We start from the raw sequence: 20,780 nt of genomic DNA, 5'->3' as shown, positions 1-20,780 counted from the left end.
AAAGGGAACAAAATGCATTCATACTTTATCACCATTTCTCAACAATTTCATATTTGTTATCTCTCAGAAATAGACATGAAAATTTGTACATCTAATGATTTCTTTTGTTTCAAGGGAGGGTTTATAGATGAAATTGTTTTGAACTAGAGTGATTGTTTAATACTTCTTGCTCCGGCCTCCAATGTAAAGTTTCCATTCGAATCTATCGTTTGAAAAAAGTAAAAAATGATTGCCCACATACACTAATATTATTACGTACATTAATCTCAATGACAAATTATTTGCATTACATCAAATAATGTAAACAATGAGAGCAAGAAAAATAAAATCACACGATCGAGTACACTCTTCTAAAGCTGATATAAAAAGTAGCCAAAGAGTTTATGGTCCTCCTTCACACAACACAAATCGATCCCACCTCACCTACTACCACACCAGAACTAATGCTTGATCAGTCATCAGTGTCCCTCCAATCCACAATTTTAAACATTTGATCACCAAGAATGTCTCTTTCCGTACACAAATGGTGTTTCCTCAAACCAAATATGATTATTCCATCAGCACTTAAATCATTTTAATTTGCTAGTTTTGTCAATCAATTCAAAACAAACTAAACTCAAAGTTTACCAAACTTTTTATATGGGTAGACTTGTCCCCATCTTTTTTTTTAATGAAACTGTATATATTTGGAAGGTTTATTTGAATATATATAGCTCATATATTTTAGTCAAATTAACTACGTTCACACACTCGTATTTTATAATATATATAGTTGATATTTTGTCATTGTACTATTACGTAAAAGTTAATTACCTAATTAAGGATCCCAAAGATAGTCATTTGGCATATCCTCCCACTGATTCTCAAAGTCATTAGAGAACATCGTAGGCTCTGCCATTTGCATCCACATTTTGGGCGAGTCCAAGGGTGACTCGTTGATCGCTTGGATTTGAGACGGCGAGAGCCTCACCGTCACCGGCCCGACGTTTGAGCTGGAGCCCTCAACCTGATCATGACCTTCAACCGCACCAGCACCACTACCTCTCAGCATCAAGGCTGCTTCCTGTGCCGCCATGCGTATGTCATCGGGGGTTGAGCTGGCGGGGCGAGGCAAGTTACTGACAAGTTCAGGCAAGTTGAGCCTTGCGTCGCGACCCCTGAAATGGAACGCCGCCACATCATATGCGGCCGCGGCCATCTCTGGTGTCTCGAAGCTGCCTAGCCAAATTCGGGTTTTGGTTCCGGGCTCGCGGATTTCCGACACCCATTTGCCCCATTTTCTCTTGCGGACGCCTCTGTAGGTCGAAGAGGCAGGGCCGTAGGCATTGCTAGAATTGGCGGGATCTCCCATGCATGCAGAGAAATGATAGCAGAAATGTTAAATTTGGTGTTTGTGTTTGAAAAATAATTAGCTTTGAAGCAATGGTAGTACAATTATAAAGCACATTGGTTGGTGAAAGTGTGGTCCAGTTGATACGTATTTATAGAAGCGAACGTCTTACGATTTTTGAACGATACGTGGTCGCATAACATGAAATGAGCTTCCACGCAGTTGCCTTGTCCAGGTGCAGGCTTGCAGAATTATCTTTTCTATTTGTCGAAGAATCTAAAAAATAAATCAACAAAAAATATTTGAAATTATAAAAGTTGGGGATGAAAATTCAGGCAATATGATGAATCAGAAGATTAACAAGTGTTGGGGGAATATTTTAAGCCAAATTCTGGATGGACTGATGCAGTTAACCAGAATAATTAATAGATAAATAATATGTACTGAACTGTTGAGGACGCGGTTTAAACCCAGGTGGCATGAAATATACATATCCATTCTTCTTCTTCCTTTTTGGTTGAAGTATGAAATCCTTTCGGAGTCTGGACCCACTGAATATCCGTTCTCACAGAAGACAGGATAATGTAGAGCTGATCAGTGATAAGCATCAGCATGGCGAATCTGAGATCACCACACAACCTTTTTTTTTTTTTTTTAATTTTTTTTTAATTTTTAATTTTACTGTTATGTTGTTTTTTCTTTGCAATAGGGCCCATGTTTTAGTGTAATATATAAATTGAAAATTTTTAGTGTGATTTAATACTACTACATTCTTCTTTGGTTAAAGAATACTACCACATGTTACTACCGACTAGAAACTTGTTTAAGGATTCTGCTTCTCTAGGAACCACAATGCTTATAAAGGCTCGTTTGGAAGTGTTTTTAAAATAGTTGATAGCGTTTTTGGTAAAAATGTTTTTGAAACCAATTCTTAATAAAATGCAAGTGAATCTTCTTGGAAAAACATTCAAACTGCTTCATGAAAGAAGCACATGACTAGTTTTGCATAAAACACTTCAAATGCTTTTGGAACCCAAAAAATATTTTTTCTGAGAGTGTTTTCAGTCATTTACAAAGTACTTTCCAAACGAGTCATAAGTGTTCTTTCTAAAAGCGCTTTTACGTTTAAATTACTTATCAGAAGTAAAGTTAGTACTCTAAGCTACACTAAGGGAAGGAGAACGGGTTGAACAGGAGAGGCGTTAGGTTGAACAAGAAGGTCCTCCTGAAGAAGCACCTAGCTTCTGAAGACATTTGTATGACTTAGGATCTCTCAAATTTTTCTACCTAACATAATAAAAAATGTTAAAAAAAAAATCTCCGATGATTTTGAGTTGGATACTCAAATACTTAACATAGTATAGTCACATTAAGTGATCCTAGCTAAACCATTAGATTTCAATCTAATCACTGACGTCGTCCAAGAAAAAAATTGAAATTCCAAAAGTTTAACTTACATAAGATTAAGTGTCACCCATCATTTCCTCTATTCATGCTGAATATTAGAAAAGAGAATCAAATTCATATGTATTGTATACTATGATGGCATGTTTACTAGTTATTAATAAGAACAAAATAAGGAGTTGGATTGCAATTACGAATCACTCACAAGTTCAATGAGCATGGAAGGATAAAAAAATAAGCATAGCCTACCCAAAATTATGAATTCAATTCTTGATTTGGATCGACTAAGTGGATTCTTTGGAGAGACGTAGCATTCTATTTTTATGGAGAACCAATTCATTATGAAACGACACAGACATAATGATCCCTATAATCATGGCTCATACATAGGTCATGCATGATTACCGATATAACGAGTCATTCCTAAACAAGTTATTAATTAGTGCTCCTTATCACGTCTCTCATATAGTCAACAATTGTTGGCTAAATGAGCGGGATAACGTGAGTTCAAACCAACTACTTAAGGAGCGTCACGCATGCCCTAATAAATCACCTTTGAGCCCATGTTTGTCTTTATATAAAGGTATGCTTATACAATGAAGGATATCCTTTAGCTAATAAACTCATAACTTAGTATTCATTTTCCTACAATAAGTATAACTTAAGCATCAAAGAGCTTTTGGCTCACACCACACCGGTGTACATGTGGCAAGGTCTCACCTGTACCTTTTCATTCTTGGTTGCAAAGATATCAGAGTAAGTTTAAGTTTGTGTGAAATTCGTCCCCTACACGTTTAAAAAAACTCTCTTTGTTAACTAAAAAGGATAAAATGACTATAATGTCTTTACACCTTTAATCAGTTTAAATATAACTTTCATATATAATAATTTTGATTTACCTTCTTCCTCTCTCCATCCTGACTTTCCTCTTCTTATCTCTCTCTACTTTGTACAGCAACTAGCTTACCCTTTACTCTAGTTATCATATGATACAAACTATAATTTCCTATTCCAGGATCCTTGTAAGAATGTAATTCTTTTGTCGTCAAGAAAGTAAAATTCTGTATTGGTTAAAGAAAAAGGAAAAAAAAAAGAAAAAAAGAAGAGAATTCTGTTGACCAGGAAAAGACGAAGAAGTTCTGTTTCGTGTGTATGCACGTGTTCTTTAAACTATCACTACAAAATACTTGTAGTTGTAGATAGTAGCACACCCAAAATTAACATTAAAATGAGAAACGTGGGGTTTCATGGGTTTCTAAAAGTAGCCCAAATCGATGCAAAAATATTTGTTGTGTACTTACATTATGATCGCTTCCTTTTGTACCTGTTTAAATGAAACAAAAGTTGTATCGTGCTTCGAAATATAGATACTCTTATTAGTTTTAACTTTTAAATTTTGATTTTTGTATTTTTAAACAAAAATTTAATAACCATAACACCTTAAAGATGAGGTACCCCAAAGTACCACAGTATCCCCTGAACGATATACCCTCTTCCATATGAAATCAACTATGAACCTACATGTGAGGAGTACGAAAATATAAGGTATTTACGTTTTCAATATTTGTTCAAAATATACTACTACATATCGAATAGAATTTATAAGGCATTATTTTGAGAAATAAACTGAGAATATGTTTATCATCACTTATTTTTTGTAGTTTGATCCAAGCGATTGAGGATTGTGTGTTCTTATTTGCTTTGCATGTATGTGATAGAGTAGCGCACTTTAGTTGCCTCTTTTGTCAGTCGTTTTAAAGAACCTTTTCATTCGAAGTTGGTTGTTTCTAGCTACTTTATAAAATTTTAGAAAGTTATGCACGTTGTTCATTCAATGTATGAATCCTAAACCACAAATTACAATATATATCTTCTCCCATCTAAATAACCAAAGTTTCGTAAATTATACCACACGAATATATGATATAGTAGAAGCTAGCTATTGGGTCCACTTAGTGTCATATTTCTAATGTAATTTGGCTAGTGACTAACACAGAAATCAGTCCTAATAGGAAATGGATTTAATTGGTAACAGCTCAAGGGCAATATGTATCCAAATGGGACCATACAGCGGACGAGAGACCTTCTTTAGAGTGAAACAGCTGGATCATGCTAATCATCCAATTATCTTGATAATAAAATATAATTAAGCGATGTTTCTACCCCTTATTCCCATTTAATATTTGATTTACTAATAGCGTTGACATAATCGTAGGTTTAAATAATCAGCGCTGCCATGAATATCTTCTCTTAATTTTTGTCATGACAATATGATATTGATGCGGCGTACGGATACACGATCTCCGCGTTCACTCGAGGTTTCGCATGTTTGATTGTGGACGTGACACAACATAAGTTATAGAATACAGGATCACGAACAGTTTTATAGATTTTATAGAAAATATCGATTTTCAATTGAGTAATATAATCATGATATAACTCTAAAGTCGTTTATATAATCCTGAGAAAACATTCTTAAAACTTAAGTGTTCTTTTTTACCCTTTAAACGTCATTAAGACGCTAGAATCCATCTTAAGTCATAGGAAACTGAAAAATTTAATTCGTATCGTGGTTCTCTGTCAAATAACGTATCATGAGCCCAAATGGAATACAACCGCAAAACACTATTCACAGAGCAGTTCCAAATTTGCCATTTGAATCGGAAAAGGATCCTCACCGGCTTTTTTTTTAAGGATTTTGTAATTGTAATTGTTCATGGTATATCGTACAGTAAAAAAATATTTAAATTTTAAAATTAAATATAAATAATACCTAACAAAAACTGATCATACGATATACAATGAACGACTATGATCACGAAATTTTCGAAATCTCTGGAAAAAGAATCCGACGAGAATCCTTTACCATTTGAATCATCTCTTCTAGTCCCTTGTCAGGACGTAAAGTAATAAAATCATCATTTTCTTTCTAGTTTTCCTGCCTTCAATCTTCCAGTTCCCAAGGTTATTATGACTGCATGTGGAAGTCAGATGGTTTGCATTTTGGGAAGGACAAGGATTGTTGCCCTCTCATTTTCGGTGTTCTTCCGTGCCCTCCTATTTGTATGATCATGATTAAATCACATTAACATTTTATATTACTATTCATTTTTGTCTTATTATCTTTATAAAAAAAACAATATAAAATGTTGACGTGGCTTAACTGTGACCACACAAAACAGAAGGGCACGGGAGTGCACCGAAAGTGGGAGGGCAGAAAATCCTTGTCCCTTTGGGAATGAGATCCTCTCCTGAGCTTGGGCTCAAGATCCTCCTGACCGACACACAAAGATAGTTGGATTTTGATCTAACGAGGGTCCTCTAAAAATTATAATAATTGTAGTCATTGAATCAAAATCCAACGATCCTTGTGTATCGGTCAGGAGGATAGTCCTGAGCCCAAGCTCAAGCTCAGAAGATGATCCAATTCATGCACTTTGAATTACATGCTCAAAAATGTTCTAAAATTTCTATTTTTTTTAATACGACGATATACTCTAAAGGAGGCGATATTTTACTGTACAATAAGAGGAGATTGCACTAAGTTACATTGTATATTAGTCACTAATTACGTATTGAATACAACACAAATATTCTATGGTCTCGCCATCTAATGAATTAAATAAGAGAACAATTCACTTATATATAAAGAAGAATATCACTAGACCGTATAAATCTTCCATCTTAAACACACCTAATTTACCAACTAAGAAAGTGCAATTAGAAGTTATTCAATTCTGAATTATTCTAATTAATAAAAATGAACATTCAAATTTAAATGAGATGGACCGACACACTACCTTAATCGATTAGCCTAGCCACATTTGCTCGCTACCTTAATCGATTAGTCTAACTCACGATTACTTAAAATTAAGCAAAATTCAATTGCCGTACTTTTTGTGCTTAAGAAAGACTTAAACATTTACTTGTTGAAACCGACAAGGATTAATCTATTAACTAAAGCCAATAAAATAAAAACAACAACTATAAAAAGTTAGTGTTTCAATCACAAAATCTACAATCGTTGATGAATCTTTTGATTCACTGAATGCAGAACAAGAGCCTTACTGATAAAAAAAATAAAACAAAATAAGAACAAGTGCCTTTTGTTATCCTTAGATTTATGTTGGTCAACGAGCCTTTAACTTGTCTACCACCGACAACTTTTGTTTGTATGAGTAACGATAGGGATATGAATTATAATATTAGTTATTATTTTCTTTTTATATTAGTAAACCATTAATTCCACAAAAAATGATATATAGTTGTTGTAGGCTAAGAAAAGGGAGAGGACCGGCAATAGGAGAGAAAATAGATAGAGAGTGGGAATTATGTGTTGTGATTTCACCCTTTTATTTCTTTATTTATAGTAATATGGAAGAAAGAATCTTGTTCTCCAAGTAATACAAGTACAATAAAGAATGATCTCATACAATCCTATACATAATCTACTAAGATTTACACAATTGCACTTCTAATGGAATATTAGCTGCAATACTCCTCCTTGTTTGTGTAAATATTCAAGTAGATGGTGCATTAGATTTTTAGCGATGATGTAAAAATAGTTAATGAAGTCATCTGCACAATGTGTAAACGCAAGTCTCAAACACGAAATGCACATGGAAAGTAAGTCTAAAAAAACCTAGCTATGTTGAAAATCAAGGCGAGACAAAGCCTATAGGCTAGTAGAAAAGTGAGTTAATGCAAAACCCGTCAACACTAAACGTGTATAGGACGCCAGTGGGATGCACAAACGGGTATGACCAACCAAGGATAGGTGTCTCATCAAAATCTCGTCAGGCAACAAAAATCCAATGGGACCAAATGGTCCTAATTGTAGGAAAAAGAGTACATTACGGTCAAATGAGTGTGTTGCAAGATACTCCCATTGAATTTGACAAAACTTCCAAATGAGAACTATAAATGTTGTAGCTTAGATAATTTACGCATACCAATTTCTTGAACAAGCTTCTGAAAAAATAGACTTTGGAAATGACTTGGTGAAGAAATCAATAAGGTTGTCTTGGGATCGGATATGCTTGATTTCAATCTTTTGAGGCTCTTGTTGCTGATGCGAATAGAAAAACTTTGGTGCGATATACTTGCTATTCTCTACTTTGATGTAACCTTTCTTGATTTGGACGACACAAGCAACATTATCTTCATAAACTGTTGTAGGAAAATTAACTACAGAAGAAGGTCCACAAATGCTCTGAATATCCTCACTAACAACACTTAACCATAAGCATTCATGAAATGTGAGATCTTAGCATGATTCGAAAAAGTCACAACTAAGAGGTCTGTTTGATTGACCTCTAAGATATTGCGGTATTTCCAACAGTAAAGACATAACCCTATGATACGCCATCTTGAAATGATTCATTTTACAATTGTGAGAAAAATGATTTTAAAGAGCATTTTGGTTATTTTAAATTTTACTTCAGTGTTTGAGGCGGATTTAGAATAGATAGGAGGCGGATTTAGAATAGATAGGTAGAACGCATGGGCAACAACCGTTACGAATCATAGTGGAAAAGAAGAAGTTACGGAGTGCTCGCATTTTGATCTTTTGTCAGTTACTATAAACAAAAACTTGACTCCAGATTAAAAAAAAAGCCATAAAGTAGTTTCTAGAAATGGAAATCCAACCGAAACCCATAACTCGCGACCCACTGAATCTACTGACCCGCACAACTTTGAGTTTTTTATGCGAATTACGGCCAACTGTGGACGAACTTTTTTTCGACGTCGCCACCACCACCAGTTTGAAGCTCTTACTTCCCTCTACAAAACTCACCCAAGAACCACCTACCGTACATGGTAGTGCGAGGCCTCCAAATCCAACGTGTCTGGTTGCCTTTTTCTATTTTTTGGCTAATTGGTGAAATGGCGACTGACGTCATCATTTGGGTCTTATAGCACATCATCTCAGAAGTAGATCCGACCAACCTCAACTTTTTTGGACCATTGAAATCAACAGGATCCTCTCCGGATCTTTTGGGTGAGGATTTTGGAGATCCATGAATCGTGTTCGTTTATCGTACATCGTGTGGTTAGTTTTTGTCAAGTACTGTTTATGTTTATTTTTAAATAAAAATATTTAAAATAATTTATAACCGTACAATGTATGATGAAAAAACACAATTTATAGATCCCTATGATCCTCACAAAGAGAATCCGGACTCCCATTGAAAAGAAGAAGATGACTAAAGTGATCCACGTCGAGAGACATTATTATATGTCATAATTAAACCATTAAACGGATTAAGTTAATTAAATTAGAAAGGCCCATAATCAATGCGGAAAACAGCTGCAAAACAATAGAGTACTTGGATGTTACATAAGATTAAATAGAATTGTTATTAACACTTTAAAAATCTCATTTTATATTCTAAACTTTTTATATTAGAAAAGAAAAATACGCTTATGAAAAGTGTAAAATGAGATTTTTGAAATACCAATAACACTTCTCTCATGATAAATACTAAAAACGACATTATTTTACTTTTGACTCAAGTTTAAAAGCAATATTGGAAAGTTTTCTTCATGTGTTTTTCCTTTGTTTTTGGGTCGCACGAATTGCAACTTTCACATTGCAAATTTGCGATATCTCTTGACTTTTGGGGAACAAAAGATCAAGTGCCGGTGGTTTAGTCAGATTCTACTCTGACTGCGGTCAGAAACAAATTGATTGAGACATACATAATCATTAGAAAATTGGGAGTAGAAAGGACTAAACAAGGAAGGATCTTGCGGGGCAATATACTCTGATGTTATACATACTAATATACAATGCTATTTAGATCTACAAATTTACTTATTAAAAAGCATTTCAATAATATACTCAATTAAAATAACAAAATTATATTATAAAGGGCAAAATTATATTATAGTATGTTGCCTATTGAATTGTCTTATAATAATAGTCTGAAATGACTCTAATAGATTAGGTAAACTAAGAAGGTAAAATTATATGTTATACTTTGATCCAAGTCTAAAATTTAAAGTTGCTATTGGATTTAGTCTTGTTCCATATTTTTATACTTTAATTAAATTTCTTGATTTATGCATCTTTACTCAAAATTTTAATTTAAATATTTAAATATGAAAATAGAACCACTTTTATGAAAAGTATATACGAAAGTAAATAAAACTTAATATACTTATTATCCATAAAAATAGTCGAAGATATTTTATCTTTTATACATTTATAAATCCACACACACACACACACACACACACATATATATATATATATGATGATGATGATATATAGCACCTACAACATACAATATTCAAGTAAAAGACAATCCTATAAATAAGGGATAACATTTACAATTTAATTATAAATAATTAAATTTAAAAACAAAAATAAAAACTGATGTAGATAATCAATGAGTAGACCTAGTCGAACAAACTGGACTAAATTCAATAATGACTCAAAAAATTGAATTTACATCACGTTTACTCTTTATTTCGTGTGTAACATCAATTTTTACCTTTTGATTTTGTCATCTTCCTCTACATCGAATATTTGGTTATCAAAGGAGGGTGTGGGGCCTGAATTGCCTACTCATGATGGTGTAGGCAACGTTCCTATTTTAGGAGGGTATGTAGAATTTGCATACTCAATTGCCTCTATTATTGGAGCTAGTTTTTACGTACGTGTTTGATTAAAACAGGTATTCCAACTCAATTGTCTACATTAGAGATGTTCTAATACTTAACACGTGAACACCCTCCCGAATTCCATCTTGAATCCTTCTCTTTTTCTTTTATTTTTAATACATTAATATATTTTTGTTTAATCTACATGACATCACAAAATTGGACATGGGAATCCGCATGTGGGCTGCATCATAAGATGAACGAACTTTTTTTACGAAATTATTTGAACGGCATGGACCAATAATGCACATTTTGTTAAATTTAGGGACATAAATTTAAAAAACTTTTGTTCATGGATGAATTCTAATTTCGAGATAAATCAGCTAATGGTTTTAATTTTATAATTAATCACATGAGATTAACATGTTGAATAGGCCTCATATGAAGCTTTAGGTTTCAAGGCCCATTGGTTTTGGACCTAGGGCTTGTGATTTAAGTTACAGTTGTTTACTGCATGCAAACCAAAGCCTAGTTAGGCTAAAGTGTTATTTAGCACCAAATGACAAAAATTAATTTCTCAATGAGACATATTTAGCTTAGGCTAAAATAATTCAATACTCTTAAAACCAATTGATGATATATGGAGTAGTCCAACTCTTTATAAGCTCTTGAATGATTTGGTCTCAGTGTGGGACTTTGTCCTAAAATCCTCACACCAGGGCTTTGACCGCGTGCCTGTTGAATAATGAATCGGTGACTCATAGGTAGTGACTTGTTAAGGAACCCACCAGGGTCGTAGCAAAAACAAGTCTTCATATGGTAATTGTCACTGCCTATGGACTCAAACCTGGATGATCTATCCATGACCAATATCTAATTATTTAATTTATGTGGTAAGGATATGTTATTTGTAAATGGTAAAAGGTGTATATTCCCCCATGAATATATTCTTTAATACTCATACTGTCGATATATTTCATATATTTGGATGAATAAACAATCACTGATTTGAATGGTTTTTTTATTTTATTATTTTGGATGGAAGATTTTTAAATGAAAATTAGGAATTGAACAATTTGGATTATAAATTTAGACAATAAAAATACATTATTCGCAAATGGTAGAATATAATGTGCATTCCCGTTGGGGATGCAAGTAACACACTTTTCATTAGTTTTCTTATATATGCAAGTATTATCCGATTCAAATTCAAGTAATTTCGGATTTGTTTCTTGTTTTCAAACATCAGCCATGCTGATGATAAACTCCTTATTCCTCTCATCTTCTTCTTCGTCTCCTCGTCTCCTTCTTAACCACACCAAATCTCCTTCCATTCCAATTACCACTTCCAACCTCTCCATATCCAATCCAGCAACTGCTATCAGCACACCTCTGAGATGGACCCCGCAGACCCTTCAGTTTCGGGTCTCATCGTCGTCAGCCAATCCGACAGTCGAGGTTGCATCACCGCCGGGAACTGATGGCGATGAGTCTGCTGATGTGGTGGAATCTGGAGCGGACGTTGTGAGGAAGTTCTACGGAGGAGTCAACCGCCAAGATTTGGGTTCAGTGGAGGGGCTCATTGCAGAGAAATGTGTGTACGAGGACCTCGTTTTTCCTCGTCCCTTCGTTGGTCGCAAGGTACTCTATCTCTTATCCACTTCTCAGCTCTTTTAGTATGTGCTTTGATATTTGACTGTAATATAATAATTTTAAACTTAAAAATAAACAGAAAAAGTAGTCCAAATTGACAGAATTATAATAAATATTTAGAAATAAAAATAATAATATAATAAGAAGAAAGAACAATTTGTGGAATTTACGTGTGTAGTCAAACTGCGATTTAAGGATTTTAAAAACTTTTTAAAATAACAATATAGATTTTGGCAGACTTTGACGGATCCTTTATGAACTTTCGAAGATTTATGTAGACTTTTATTACTGACCTTTGAGGATTTACGTGGACGTTCTTTTTTTTTTTTAATCGATCTTCTGGTAACAAAATTTCCAAAAAATTTAAGCATCAATAATTTTATTGGAAAAAAAAATTCAAAAAATAAAATCATGTTAACCTAAGGTCCGAAATCACTAACTGAACTGTAGGGTTGTTCCTGCAAAACTTAAAACCCAAACATTATGGGTATTAATGCTTCCAGCCCGTCTAGAAAAATGTTTGCGTATATAAATAAATTTCAAGTAATTTTTGGATTTGTATTTTCAAACATGATGGAGGAGGTCTTAGGTTTGATTCTCAAACATTTTTTTTATAGAAAAATGTTAAGCTGCTCCGAATTATTGTGTATTTTATTCTCAAGATCAAGCACCAGCTTCAACAATGCGCAGGATATACTTCAATTCTTCAAAAAGTTCAATGATTCTGTCGGCAAAGACCTTCAGTTTGTTATTGACGACTTATCCGCTGAGGACTCCACGGCAGTTGGGGTAACATGGCATTTAGGTATGTTAATGGAAGAAATTAGTTACACTACGTCTTTCCTCCTCTGTGAGATATATGTTGATCCGATCCCCACTGAAATAGTATGTATTTTCGATCAGAATGGAATGGGAAACCTTTTCCCTTCAGCAAAGGATGTAGCTTTTATAAGTTGGAGGTCATCGATGGCAAGAGACAAATAATGTAAGGATACTTCAAAAGAACAGATAGCAGTCGTAGCTTACACCAGATTATAGTACTGCACGCTCATTCAATTTCGTTCCCGAAGATGAGGAAACATCTTGTGTACTTGTGTATCTCTGTTGAGTGCGTATAGTCTGTTGGGAGACTAATTTTGTCTTTGATAAACAGCTACGGGCGAGATAGTGTCGAACCTGCGATCAAGCCTGGAGAAACTGTGTTGGTAAGTGCTTAACCTCCACACTATCACGCTCTCTCTTTTTTCTTTTCTTTTTTTCAGGGCATTCCATATACTATTTCGAAACCAACATGGTCTAAAACAGACGTTTAGGTTGGGGCCTGATCTCTGATGGTTCCAGTCTAAATTCTGTAGTGCAGCCTTCCTGCCATTGGCATTGGATGAACATGTAGAATATGAATATATGTTCAAATTTGTCCTATTTCTCGAATTTCTGTTCTGTTTTATCTGCTTTTCAACCTTACGGATACGAAAACTAGATGTGCAGAAATCATAAGACTATAATTCTTTGAAGAACTAGGTCAGGTTTCACTTCAAATCCTATATGTTTTACAGATCGCCATCAGAGGTGTGGCATGGCTTCTACGACAATTCCCTCAGCTGATCGACCAGATTTAAAGTTATTTTCTCTACTCTCTTTTTACCTCAAGGAGAGGATATGTACACTTTTTTACTTTGGACTTGCATGAGCAAGCAAATATGATGTATAGGCATACATATACGTATGTAGAAAATGTGAACTGAACGGAGTATTCATTTCGAAATTCTCGAAAAACAAAGTGATATTGGGGAGGGGGAATCAAACTCATGTCATTGAATGCAGAGTGTAGGTGCTCTTAGCTAATTGAGCTACATGTCTAGTGCTTTTGTTGACTTTTAACTTAAAGGGTCAATGTTGGATTGTTGTGATGACCTCTTGTGAAGTCCTCGTGTTGCATCCCCACGACCGACCCCACTCGTGGGAAAATGCTTTGTTGTGTTGTGTTTTTGTGAGCTATATCAATAGCTAACAGCTAAAAACACACTGTGCAGCTGTTCACCTCAGGTTTGTTCTTGACAGGGTAACGAGTTGTACGCATGTTTTCTTTTCCATGAGCAAACTGAAAGAAAAAAATGGCAACCTTCATCTTTTATCCGCGAGATATAAAAAAATTAATAAATACCGAATATATTTATCGATTAACAACATAAGCTTTACCGTAATTCATTTCAGATTTTAAACTTTTGATTTTTTTTTTTTTTAAATTTACATACCCCTCCCATTACAAATTTTCATAATTTCAATCGAACATAACTAATATCAATGTCAATTTAAGCATCGATATTTTTACCTAGATCAATATTTTAAACACCGGTAACTAGTTACAAATTTCCAAATTCGCAGGAGGCAGCAAACCAAACGCCAAAATCTCGTTAACCATGAAAAAAAGGCCGAAGTCTCCACTTGTCATGTAATTCGTCCATAGCAAAAAAGGAGGTCCGCGGGAGCACCGACTGCTTCCCTCGGTATCTCCGCCTCCACTTCCGTCTTCTTCTTCTCTCTCCGTTTCGCTCCCTCTCCCTCTCCCTTCCCGCCGATATTCCTGAATCTGTCATTGCGAGACGCCGTCGTTGCAACAATGGCGGCGATTTCGAATCTTGAGGGGTGCAGTCACGGCGGGAACTCAGTTATTTTCGGAGAGAGGAGGCTACAGTTCCGGTCAACTCCTGGATTGAAAACTCGGATCTCTTGGCCCTCTAAGGTATCATATGACATTATTTTTACTTCAATTGCTTTTCATATTTTCCATTTCATCTCAATTATGTAAATTTACGCAGAGAAATGTTGTTGTTAGAGTGACCATTTGAACAATGCTACTTCTTCAGACCATCAATTCGAATAATTGATTGGATGGATGATTGTGAAATTCCAAGTGTTGCACTTTTTATTTTTTTATATTTATTTGTTCAAATTTTTTATATTGTACGTGGGTTTAATCAAGGAATTTGGTTACATTCAAGAAAACTATAATTTATACATGATTTTTTTTACCAATTCCAATGTGGGCCTGCTGTGTTTTAAGTTTCAAATTTGTAGTGATATAATACTTCTCTGTTTCAGAGACCAAAATTCGGTTTGATGATCAATTTTTTTTTTTCACGTAATCATTTTCCCTCTTCTTGATATAGAATCAGTTAGCAGTTGGTCAATAGGGCAAGTCAGATAAGAATTCCCGTGTTCGTACGGCATTAGTTGGTGAGAAGATTGCACGAAGTGGAGATTTTTCCAGGCCTTCTGACATCCTGGTATCAAAAACTACTTTTTCCACACTGTGACTTAAAACAAATTGTAAATGTGTCTTCTTTGGAATGTAGATGATGTTAGTCTGAAGTTTCAGGCTACTTAATTAACATTTTTTTTTGGTTTTGTTTTTATTTGGCAGGCATTTGATCTTGTTCAAGGAGCACTTGTAAGTCGTTGTCTTTAATCTCCTGATAAGCTGATATGTAGTGAGTTAATGATTGAGAACTTGATGCAATTGTTGTTCAGATTCTAACGCTTCTCGTTCATATAAAAGTACCATACTTTTGTTCTGCCCCAGTACCTATATTAAAATTTAACAAACTAAATTGAGGAACAATCTCAAATGCGCTAGTCAGTGAAGATGAGAAATCATGAGGAGTTGCCACATAGTTTACTTTTATTGTTTGAGTTTGCATAATCACATATCTGAATAGTCACAGCGTGCAGGTAAAATGGAGTCCGGATGTGGTTGTGGACAGGTCATTACCTGAGCCTCCAACAGCTGTTTTTCTGCATGGAATTGTACGTAGCAGGAAGAACTGGGGTACGTTTGTTCTTTTCCCTTTCTATTGTTCTCCGGTTTAGTGTCCCTTTTTGTACTGTTCTGTGGCATGTAGGAGTTTTCTCGTGTATTACTTTTCAATTCATATCTTTGCAGCATTAGCAACATAGTGGTGGTAGTGGATTTTCTATTGTTTGCTGTGCATAAATAGTCTGCGGTTTTATCCGTAATATCTGATATTGCAGGAACCTTCACCAGGAGATTGGCACAAAAATTTCCGACATGGCAGGTATGCTTTTGTACTTTAACTTATCATGAATGAAACGTGTATTTATGTGGTAAAGCTCATAACATTTAATTTTCTTATAGAATTTCCGACATGGCAGGTAATGTCTAGGCTTATTTATTTGTCTGCAGTATTGTGACAAATTGATTATACTAAGTGATCCTATATACCACAAACACAAGCACCGCCAGTACAGATCTGCCACAAAGACATGCAAGGCACACACAAAATCATCGCTAACAAGCAAGATCACATTACTCAGCCCTGGGCGAGCAGTAGTCCACCCAAAGTTTGAGAGCTAAACCCAAAATCCTAAGCTCTAAAACGGTGATTCTGCACCTCAAATTATTAAGTCCCAGACCATGCTAAACGCTACACTTCTAACTCTCAATAACCGCTTGTAACCATGGGTAATTTGCAAAAGTTTTTAAAGCAATACTTTAATTGTCTCAAGGGGATAGAAGAAAAATGGAAACAATAAAAACTTGGGCGGCACTTAGAAATTGATCTCTCACTTGAGGTTCTTTTAAATAGTTTACTGTAGTTTTGTGACTGATCTAACTAAGCATATGTACTACTTCGCCTGTTGTCACTAATTACGCTTGTAATTTCTGTGTTTTTGGGGTGTGTATTTGGATATATTGAATAGGGAATTTTTATATTTGGTCATGATGACAATCTTATGTTATTCTTCTATTTATTGGCAAAGTTTCTGTTAGTGGACCTGCGGTGTCATGGTGATTCAGCATCAAGTAAGAAAAGTGGACCCCATAGTGTTTCATCCACTGCTCTAGATGTCCTAAAACTGGTACGTGTTTCTTGCGCACTTGCTGTCATTATTTTTGAAGGACAAGTTTCCCCATTGTCATATATTACCCTATTTTTCCAAGAAAAGTTTCAGTTATTGTTCTGAATTAGATGAATCTCACAGCCTTCATCTGTGTTTCTTATGCCTATATTTTTCTTTCGTACTTGCACACTTCTTTGTAACTTCATCATTATTTTCATGAACAGTGTTGTATGCACAGCATTTGAACACTCCCAGATGTTTGTATATTTTTGTCTAGTACCTTCTCATGCTTCAGATACAACTATGTGAGGTAATGTTGTTTCTTCTTCCTGTATAGGTTTGACAGCTTAGATTAACACCTCGGGTTATAGTTGGACACAGTTTTGGAGGGAAAGGTATCTTAGGCTATTTTGGCATGTTGCATACCTTTATTGGAGAGTGCTAGTACACAGTACATCTGCACCATCTTAAAATGGATTGATGCTTACTATGTTTCTGGTTTTCATGTAGTTGCCTTGAGCATGGTGGATCAATCTGCAAAAACTCTTGCACGACCAGTCAGAGTAAGTAATGGGAATATATTGAATATATTGAATATATATCCTAGAAAGTTCGAGGGTCTCTGGACATTATCCTTATTTTCGTCTCACTAGTTGTTTGTCTAGGTTTGGTTCTAGATGCTACGCCTGGAATAGGTCATCCTGGTGGGAATGGGGAGGACCATCCAGAAGAATTGATTTCTGTCCTAAGTACACTGCCAAACGAGGTGAATACATGTTCAATAGTTGTTTCCTTTCTTTTTTTACGAAGTTGGGCGCCTTTAGGTATTGTAGTCCTTTTATTATTTAATTATTTGTCTTTAGTATGTCTTTCTTGCCCCTTTTTATCATCATTTGTCTCTCCATTTACAACTCTTAAGGTAAATTCATGTAATACAACTTGATATCAGATCATTGTTAATCAGTTTATTACACGCTTTTGGGTCCTACTGAATAGAGATACATGTACACCACTACAGTGACCAAAACCTGAAAGGTTTCATTCTCACTGTGTTTGTTGTAAAGACTTCTACCAATGTGTCTTTCAATAAAAAGTTCATTCTACCAGTTTTTCTTAGAGGCAGGTTTCCTCAAAGCAGGATGTTGTGGATGCTCTAGTTAATAAAGGATTCTCCAAAGATGTCGCACAGGTACTTTAAACTGTGAGACATGCTTGAATGGAATAATTTGTAGTTTGGGCTTTGAAATTTTTTATGTATGGACCAGCTTGGTATTTCTTATTTCCGACATTAATACTTAGCCTAATTCATATTTGGTCGTTACATTTTGTTTCTTTATTGATAGCACCTATCTAACTTTCAAATTTAACAGTTATGCATATTTGCTCGTTATGTTAGCTGACTATGTGGGAAAAAAGTGGTTCCAATCCCATCTTCTGCTATTACTCTGTCTCATTAATTTCACCATATCATTTTCATGTTTGATACTCTTGTGTTCTTTTTTGTCTTGCGGTGCAATTGATTTACCCCTTTTTTCTTCTTCCATGCCTTGAGGATTTTATTTTATTGTTATTATATGCTGTTTCATGTGCAGTGGGTGGTTACTAATCTTCGACCAACCAATTCTCTTGGTTCATCACCATCAACCTTTTCATGGGTGTTTGATCTGAAGGGAATCGCTGAAATGTATAAATCTTATGAAGAAACAAATTTATGGTAATTAGTTCATATCCTTATCTTGTTGGATTAGTTTTATGTGGCACAGGAGAGTCAATACCTAGTGGTTAAATATCCTTTTAATCAACCGAAATACTGCCCATTTGTCTGAGCTGGGGGTTTTCTTTCATGAATTATATTTTCTTTTAAATTATGTGTATTTTTTATTCTGGATGTACATCAAACTACATATCCTTCAAATATTGAAACAAAAAGGACATTTTCATTTTTGAAGTTACGTCTGCTTCAACTTTTTCCCCATATCTTGAATGTCAAATTTGCAATTGGCTCTTATTGGATTGGATCGTAGTAGGAAAATTGTTGAAGATGTGCCTTGGGGTGTCCATGTGAACTTTTTGAAAGCAGAAAGGAGCTTGCACAGATGGGCTTTAGGAGATCTCCAGAGAATTCATGCGGCTGAGGAGCTTGCTGCTGAGGAAGCAGGTGGAGTGGAAATGCATGTCCTTGAGGATGCAGGCCACTGGTTATGTTGCTTTACAGTTTAGAATGAAGCACACAAAATGGAACACTTGTGCTTGTATATGTGGACGCATATATAGATATATATATATATATATATATATATATATATATATATATATATATATATATATATATAATCATTCACAAGATATATTAGAATCTTAGAGGTTCCGATAGATCAGTATTGGCTCCCAGACTCCTGGGCGAGCATTTTGGGCATGGGAATCATAATTAATGTATTTTTCTTTTGAGCATTTATTTGGGTTAGCAGTTTTAGGATTTATAATTTTGTGCAAAATTAGTATCGTTCAGTAGTGACACTTTCTTTGCGGCAATGCTACTGATTGGTATCATAGGAACTGCTTGTACTCATTTTGGACAAGGGAATTCGTAGTTTTGGGGAAGTTGCTTTTGTCATACAGTCATGCACAAGTGATTCTTTGGCTTTGTCAATGCAGTCTAGAATGCATAAGATGCTGCTTAAAATATCAAATTGTTCGACGCAATTTGTTTGAAACTTGCATGAATGGGATAATATCAACTGTACTGTATTTGCTAAATATGCAGCGGTGCTCATTTTTCGTCCTTTCATTTTCAGGTCCGTGCTGATAATCCAGACGAGCTGTTTAGGATCCTTTCCTCTTCTTTTTAAAGCAATGGTTTAATTGCCAAAACCTGGGGGAGCTTTGGCATGCTCTTGATCAGTTCAGACATACCAGCATTCTACTGAGAATGAGAAATCACCAGACGGTTCCAATGTTTTAGTCCTCGGAAGAAACAGGTCAAGTTCTCTATCAAATGATTATATACATCCGTTTATATCATAGTGATTTTTGTGTATTATCGTTCCTCGTTCTTTTCATTTCTTTACGTGGCCTCCGTCCCCTTCTCGTTGCGGTTGCAGCTATAACTTTAAACGTGTGTAAATCACTATAGAGAAGATGGATATCTACGTTTTAATGATTCAAGCGTTTGGCTTAGATTAGTTTTATTTTTACAATTTATGAGAACACGTACATGTTTGTATGTATAAATTGTTCAAAAAGAAAAGAAAAAGGTAAAATGCAAACTCTGTAATCATTTGATTTGAAAATTTAAGGGCGTTTTGATAACTATTTAATAGATGAAAGCATTCAAAATTAAAATTTATTTTATGTTGTGTACACTTTTAAGATTTTATTTTCTTTCATCTTTCTTTTTTTTTCGTCCTCTCTCGGTGCCATTCTTCATCTCCCCTTTCCTCATATCTCAAGCACGAAATGTAAAAATCAACGAACAAAGATGGAATGATTGTCGCTGGAATGTACCTGAGAGGATAGTTGGACCAACAAATTGGTCAAGGATTAAAATGGCAAATACCTAAATGTAGAAACCGGAAACTCTAACAAGAACCAAACAAATATTGAAGTTCAACGTTGTGTTTCACGAAACTCCATAACTCAAGTGTACCAAAACAACGTACCCTATATGTTGTTTTAACTGAGGACTTTTGACTGAAATGATCTTTAATTTCAATTCCTAATTGTTGAAATTATCAAAGATTAAATATTGACGACATAATGATCAAATATCGATGAAATAGAAATAAAAGATTGACGATATAGTGATCATATATCGATAACATACTAAATAGTGATTATTTCAGCAATTGAGATTTGAAAATTAATCATATATCAACAACGTACTAAAAAGTCATTTCACCAGAATTTCTAGCGAGTAAATCTT

The 20,780-nt window shown here is 34.8% G+C and overlaps 2 protein-coding genes, 1 long non-coding RNA gene and 1 pseudogene across 3 annotated transcripts; 3 read left to right on the top strand and 1 right to left on the bottom strand.

The window, feature by feature from the left end:
• Positions 1-229: 229 nt before the first annotated feature.
• Positions 230-1,542, bottom strand: LOC137717250 (ethylene-responsive transcription factor ERF021 pseudogene; annotated as a pseudogene).
• Positions 1,543-11,349: 9,807 nt separating this feature from the next.
• LOC137718520 (uncharacterized) lies at positions 11,350-13,876 on the top strand. Its single transcript, XM_068458076.2, has 5 exons — positions 11,350-11,983; positions 12,686-12,800; positions 12,899-12,980; positions 13,149-13,200; positions 13,552-13,876. The coding sequence occupies exons 1-5, from the start codon at positions 11,492-11,494 to the stop codon at positions 13,612-13,614; spliced, it is 804 nt and encodes a 267-aa protein (XP_068314177.2). The 5' UTR covers positions 11,350-11,491; the 3' UTR covers positions 13,615-13,876.
• Positions 13,877-14,303: 427 nt separating this feature from the next.
• LOC137718512 (uncharacterized) lies at positions 14,304-16,755 on the top strand. The gene is made up of 6 exons (XR_015965630.1): positions 14,304-14,738; positions 15,166-15,282; positions 15,420-15,446; positions 15,728-15,824; positions 16,028-16,071; positions 16,200-16,755. It is a non-coding gene; the product is annotated as an uncharacterized LOC137718512 (long non-coding RNA).
• Positions 16,756-16,802: 47 nt separating this feature from the next.
• LOC148694602 (uncharacterized) lies at positions 16,803-20,148 on the top strand. The gene is made up of 8 exons (XM_088699044.1): positions 16,803-16,820; positions 17,210-17,253; positions 17,369-17,421; positions 17,524-17,624; positions 17,982-18,047; positions 18,451-18,572; positions 18,883-19,056; positions 19,654-20,148. The coding sequence occupies exons 1-8, from the start codon at positions 16,803-16,805 to the stop codon at positions 19,718-19,720; spliced, it is 645 nt and encodes a 214-aa protein (XP_088555170.1). The 3' UTR covers positions 19,721-20,148.
• The last annotated feature ends 632 nt before the right edge of the window (positions 20,149-20,780 follow it).

Source organism: Pyrus communis, chromosome 8 (genome assembly GCF_041283825.1).
Source record: "Pyrus communis isolate YQ-2024b chromosome 8, ASM4128382v1, whole genome shotgun sequence".
Taxonomy (NCBI): domain Eukaryota; kingdom Viridiplantae; phylum Streptophyta; class Magnoliopsida; order Rosales; family Rosaceae; genus Pyrus; species Pyrus communis.
The sequence above is the reverse complement of the archived record's forward strand: the minus strand, read 5'-3'. Positions and strand labels throughout refer to the sequence as shown.

Excerpts from the sequence above, each read along its gene's own strand:
- LOC137718520 (XM_068458076.2), top strand. The coding sequence starts at position 11,492 with ATGCAAGTAACACACTTTTCATTAGTTTTCTTATATATGCAAGTATTA. Across the intron at positions 12,801-12,898 it reads TGGGGTAACATGGCATTTAG|AATGGAATGGGAAACCTTTT; the intron begins GTATGTTAATGG and ends ATTTTCGATCAG. Across the intron at positions 12,981-13,148 it reads GATGGCAAGAGACAAATAAT|CTACGGGCGAGATAGTGTCG; the intron begins GTAAGGATACTT and ends TTTGATAAACAG.
- LOC148694602 (XM_088699044.1), top strand. Across the intron at positions 17,254-17,368 it reads ACACAGTTTTGGAGGGAAAG|TTGCCTTGAGCATGGTGGAT; the intron begins GTATCTTAGGCT and ends GTTTTCATGTAG. Across the intron at positions 19,057-19,653 it reads CTTGAGGATGCAGGCCACTG|GTCCGTGCTGATAATCCAGA; the intron begins GTTATGTTGCTT and ends TTTCATTTTCAG.